This window comes from Poecilia formosa, unplaced genomic scaffold (genome assembly GCF_000485575.1).
Source record: "Poecilia formosa unplaced genomic scaffold, Poecilia_formosa-5.1.2 Scaffold41, whole genome shotgun sequence".
NCBI lineage: Eukaryota > Metazoa > Chordata > Actinopteri > Cyprinodontiformes > Poeciliidae > Poecilia > Poecilia formosa.
Genome location: NW_006799980.1, coordinates 754,818 through 760,817, shown reverse-complemented (window position 1 = coordinate 760,817; position 6,000 = coordinate 754,818). Strand labels below are relative to the sequence as shown.

General features: G+C 41.6%; 1 protein-coding gene across 1 annotated transcript in view; it reads left to right on the top strand.

Moving 5' to 3' along the window:
- acap1 (ArfGAP with coiled-coil, ankyrin repeat and PH domains 1) overlaps positions 1-6,000 on the top strand; it is a 26,851-nt gene that overhangs the window by 4,693 nt on the left and 16,158 nt on the right. The window contains exons 3-9 of the mRNA XM_007551290.2: positions 5-31; positions 2,912-3,031; positions 3,243-3,296; positions 3,468-3,526; positions 5,234-5,417; positions 5,627-5,671; positions 5,756-5,851. Of these exons, the coding sequence (XP_007551352.2) occupies positions 5-31; positions 2,912-3,031; positions 3,243-3,296; positions 3,468-3,526; positions 5,234-5,417; positions 5,627-5,671; positions 5,756-5,851 (585 nt within the window). The remainder of the gene's footprint in view (positions 1-4; positions 32-2,911; positions 3,032-3,242; positions 3,297-3,467; positions 3,527-5,233; positions 5,418-5,626; positions 5,672-5,755; positions 5,852-6,000) is intronic.

Genomic DNA, 6,000 nt, shown 5'->3' with positions numbered 1-6,000 from the left:
CGGGAGCGAGCGGGAAACTCGCCCGGACAAGGTAAGACTCTCACCCCCCACACACACACACACACACACACACACACACACACACACACACACGTTTGCGTGGCTATCTTTGTGGGGACTTTCCATTGACTTCCATTCATTTCTACAGCCTAAACCTTACCTTTACCCTTTTCCTAACCCTAACCCCATACTCAATTCATACCTTAGCCCTAACTCTGACCCCTGACCCAAAAACAGGGTTTCCCCTTGTGGGGTCCAGGCTTCGGTCCCTACAAGGAGCAACTGGTCCCCACAATGCAGTATGTGTCAGGAAAATCGTCCCCACAAGATATTACAAACAAACGCGCACGCGTACACACACACACACACACACACACACACACTTGGTTATCACGAGTTCCCTTAAAATCAGGAGTGAGAAGCATGAGTGAGTCGGTGGTTTGGGGACAGTTTACCTGAATCGAGCAGGAAGTATCTGCAGGTGCTGCTTCCCCATCATATTACCGTCCCGATCAGAGAACAAACACTTTGTTCTGCTTTGGCCCGTTTTCCCTGCTGCACAAACGGGCCACGGTTTCAGATGTATTCAACCAGTCGTCCACACGCCGCGTTTCTGTTCCCAAATCATACCTAATAAGCACAAAATCGAACGTCATATGAGCCGCATGGGCTCATCTGAAACGCGACAACAAAACTTTTTCAAGTGGATCAGGATCAGGGCTGACGTATTGATCTGCAAAAATCAATAAAACTGGATGAGAGGAGATGAAAATACTTTTGTCTCCAGGCTGTGCAACATCCTCCTCGGTTTCTGCAGCTGAACTCTGACCTTATCGTCGCAGAAAGGAAACAGAAACAGAAATTTCCCGGGTTGCATGAGATTGCATTTCATGAGATCAGATTTGTGTTTTTCTTTTGAGTCTCCTGTTCCACATAATGCTGCATTCCTGATGTGCACAGAGATTAAAAGTCATTCTCAGACAAAGGGTTTTTGTTTCTCATTTGCTAAAAAGAAACCATGTCCTGTTTTTATAGACTTGCTTCCAAAACAACCAGTTTTACAAACATTACACTGCCATGGTGAAACAGAGATGTACCAGTAAGGCTTTTACTGGCCAATGCAGATCTCCTGCTGTTTTTCAGCGTTTTTTTGTTTTTGTTTTGTTTTTCCCAGTTTGAACTGCTGACAATCACAAATCCCTTATTCGATTTCCGGTCGATTCGCTAATAAATCTCTAATTTGACTGAAAACCTAAAGGAGGAAAATGAGTCAAACAAGATCCCCGTCAAAGGGGTTATTTTTATGTTTGGTCTGCAGAGAGCTGCTTCAGTTGATAAAATGTTTTCATTTAAGTTCGGTGAAATGCTCCTCCTACGGAAAAAGCTCTAATTTATGACGTGTTATATATGTAGCAGAGTACTGCACAAGTATTCTGCTACATTTCTCAAGTTTTGAAAGCAACATTCAATTAGGGAGCCAGTACAGTTAATTACGGTGCATAAGTAACTATATTACTATGAGGAGACTTTTAATCTATTAAATTATGCAGTTTGCTTTACTGCCTGGCCGTCTGCTCAAGTGAAATGTGTGAATCACAAGCGCGGACCGGAAGGTGAAATATGTTTGTGAGGTAAACAAACGTCAGAGCAGCAGTGACTGGTGCGACTCAAACGGGTTGGACTCGCACCATCACATCAACGCATCTTCTCACTTTTACAAAAAAAAAAACAAAAAAAACAATCATTGAAAATGTTCTAATGTTTTCTGTGGAAGTCCATGTTGGATGTTTGGTCCAAGTGGCAGCACAAAGTACGACTTGTGTCGTCGTGCGAACGTTTGCTAAAGGCATTTCACTCAAGATGGAATATTTGCTTCGGAATATTTGCTTTTTATTTGTGAACTTTATGGTACGAATAGGTCCCAATGTGGGAGTTCAGGAATACCGACCCATTTGGAGATTGTCTAACATGTTTACCAGGAAATTAGCCAATCACTAGAAGTCACATCGTCTGTTAACAAATCTTTGGCGGCACTGCAGTAGCTGGAGGAGCAGCTCCGCTCTCAACAGCAGAAGTGGAAAAACACAACAGCAGCATTTTGCACAACCAGCTTAATCACGCAGCGGTGAACATGTGGCAGCTCAAGAGTCAAGTTTTTCCAACATGTGGTCGTGTGGAGGCTGAATAATAAACTCTGATTAGACGTGGAAGATTCTCGCTGCGTGACACCGAGAGAATAAAGCACTTTATTGCTGTATTTATATATGAAAGCAGAATATTATCTAACTGCTTTCATTTAAAGAATAAAAAAAGTAATAATTGTTCCTGCTGCTGCTAAAACGTAACAAGATATTAATTATTACAGCCATATCTATGGTAACCAGAACATTCATTTATTGTAATTTTGAATTTGATTTATTTATTTCTAGCAAAAATCTAGAATAACCATTTGGTAAGCGTAGTAGTGGTTTCATCTGTGTGTTTTTTTTTTTTAGTTCGCAGGTTAACACAGCTATAACAAGCTTGTTTGTGGTTTAGGAGAAGCCATGGTTCGCCGTAAAACAGTGTTTATGTAATGAGAGTGAAGGAAGGAGCTGAATTTATCTTTGCTGTAAGCATAAAAAGACTGCAGCCACCTTCTTTCAGTCAGCTGATGGGCAACGAGTGGCAACAGGTGGGGGAGGGGTAGCTCTGTCAGCTCTACCCAGCTGGAGAAAATTATTATCATCTGTTTTGTTTTGTTTTTTGTTTTTCCCAGGCATCTCGCGAAAAGATAATGAGCTCCTGAATCTGTGCACAAAACAGTCGGCAGCAGCTCGAGTCGCACGTGCTCTGCGAAATCCTGAAATAGGTTTTCTGTTTATTTATTCACGCGGTGATGACGTTGGCCGCTTTCGCTCGTGTCTTCCAGCTCGTGAAGCAATGCCAGGCCATGCTGGAGGCCGGCCGAGTCTACTGTCAGACCAGCAAGAGCTTCGTCAGCGGCCTGCGGGAGCTCGGACACCAGTGGACCACGGACAGCATGATGGAGGTGACAAAAGCCGCGTTGACACAATCCTCCGAGTTGCTCAAAGCTCAATGCTGTTGAGAGCTAATTTACCTAAAGGAAGTGTTTGATGGTCGAATGTTTCTGCACGGATTCACAGTTTGTCATTTAGACAGGGGAAAAAGAATATCCTAAAGCATTTAAGATCCGATTTAAAATGGAATAATAATAATAACTTGAGACGTTTTCCCTCCAGGAATGCTTGGACAAATTTTCCAAAAAGCTGTCTGTCATCTTTGACGCACAGGGGGTGAGTTAGAGAGCCAGTCTGTCTGTTTCTCACCTCCGCAACTTCTTCATTCCTGTCATGGTGGTTATAGGCTGCAGCAGTATGTGGTCAAGCAAGCCTCCAGCTCGCTGTCGAACACATCGCGTCTGACTCTTTGTATTTCTGTTTTTTCTTCTCCGTTTCCGATTTTAGGAAGTGATCGAGACGATTCAGAAGTCGGTCAGGACGAAGCTGCAGACCTTCGTGAAGGAGTGAGTGAGCTGCCTTCGCGCCGCCTCCCTGGGTGTTCGCTGGGATTAGCGCCTCTTTCCCAACTGCAGCAGTGCAATCTGTGCAATTAGCCAACATGGAAACACGGAGCCACTCCCTCGCTTTTCTGCCAACCATCAACACGGTTTTATGGCTCTCCTTCTCCAGACCGCGTCTTGCCGCCTGCCTCCATTAGTGGAGGGTGTTTAGAAGAGACTAGTGTAGCATGATGCAAAGATCATGCTACGCACACCGTGGAATTAATATTCCACAATGTGGTTTGACCTTGTTAGCTCACTGGTTTCCTTTTGGAGGTTAGTAAAAACAGTGACACGAGTTCACGAGTAGCTTGAGTTACGTAACGCTACATAGGAAAACAGTAGGTTGTTTTTTTTTTTTGTGTGTGTAGGTTCAGCTTATTCAGCTGTCACTGGAGGTGATGATGTCACGATTTTGTGACAAAAAGTAAAATATAAAATAAATCACCAAACAAATGGGTTTACCTCCTTTGAACCTTCCCACGTTGTGTTTACAATTACAAACTTTAATGTATTTGGTTGTTATGGCCAACACAAAATGATGCGTAATTATGAAGCTGTGGGACAATTATATATGGTTCTCTGTTCTCTTAGGTTTTTACACATCAAATAATTTTTTTTTTCAGGGTTTCTTTCCAGATTTGCACAGTTGAAGTGTTAAAACTCAGCGAATGTTCCAGCACATAAATATGTTTTAGGTATGGCTGGGACTTAAATTTGCAACTTTTATTATTTGAGATTATTTAATTAATTACCATTTCTGATGCACCAGTAGAAATGCCACGGAAGCGGCATCGGCAAACAGCAGCCGGGTTTTCAGGCCCTCCGAGGGTTAATTTTTGCTTCAAAAAAACGATCTGATGGGACGCTGGAAAAGACGGTTGTTGTGGGCCAGTTGTCCAGAAAAGAGTCGGCCTGTCATGGAAACAATCCAAGCCTAAAATATCAACTCAACGCAAAACACTTAACGCTGGCGAACAACGTTCACATTGACATTAGTATTTTTTCAAAGTTGCTACATAGCAACACTTTGCACCGATCTGATGCCTGAAATAAACAAATAACTGAATAAAAACAACAAATGTTTTTGTTGTGGAGCTTCTACGTCTATTTATTCAACAATTTAGCTCCAAAAAATGGACTTTTAGTTGAAAATGTTGCTTCTTTTGTCAGTATACAGTTTTCAATTTAAATGCTATTTACTGCGATAAGTTAATTACAAGCCCTCGATTAATAATTTTAGCCCCACCTCTACTTTTTATTGTTGTTCTGCAGAAAGTTTTAGCTCAGTCTCAAGTCTTTTGCAGCCTCTAGCAGGTTTTCTTCCAGGATTATCTTTTTAGCATTTTGCACAAACAGAAGGTTGTTTCCTTTCAACTACATTCATGCACTACTTTGTGTTGGACTGTTCTATTAAAACAAGTAAACAATAGAATACAGTAAATTTTGGGCATGTTATGATATTTTAGCAGCAGTATAAATAATTGTTGATTTTTTTTTTTCTCATATTTTATTCAGAAAGTATTTTATTTATTAATTTTTTTTTTTTTTTTTGAAACTTGTGAGAATCTCATAGGAGCCGCCGTTTCTGTTTCGGTATGATGAAATATTTAATCGCACAAAACTAATCCCAGTTTCACTAAGTTTTTGTTTTTACTCCCCGACTCTCAGAGATGTTCGGAAGTTTAAGGACGTCCGTAAGGAGTTTGAGCGCAACAGCGAGACCCTGGAGGGCGCGCTGGCCAGGAACGCCCAGGCTCCTCGAGGGAAGCTGCACGAAGTGGAGGAGGCGACTAACGCTCTGCTCAACGCACGCAAGTCCTTCCGGTCGGGGGCGCTGGACTATGTCCTGGAGGTAAGTGTAACGCTGCAGTAAAACCTTTACTGCAGTAAATGCAGTAAAGGTTTAAATCTTCATTAAATATTTTTAGGCTTAAGTTCCAAAGTTAGTAAAATAAGCAGCAGCAGCAGCGAGTCTTGATTATAGTTTTGTTTTGATTGATAGCCGTGTTTTCTCAGTTGGTCACTTAATTGTGTCTTAACCTCTCGCTTCCTTTGTTTCAGATTAACGTCTTCGAAGCCAAAAAGAAGGCGGATATTCTGTTGGCCGTGAGTTCAGAGCTGCTTGTTTGCATTTTTCCCTTTTTTTTGTTGTTGTTGTTGTTGAATTAAAAGCTGTCTTGTGCCCGTTAGATGCTGTCCCTCCTGGAGTCCCAGTCTCAGTTCTTTCAACAAGGCCACCAGTCTCTGTCAGAACTGGATCAATATTGCCAAAAACTGAATGAAGAGGTAAGATATTTTTTTTTCTTTAATTATTGTAATAAGTTGTTGTTAGATAAACACAAACAATATCTGCTTGCTACAGCTTCTTCTCCAATGGGATTATTTTTGAAGTAAACCGAATTAATCACGCTAATATCAGTGTCTCCTGTGTAAAA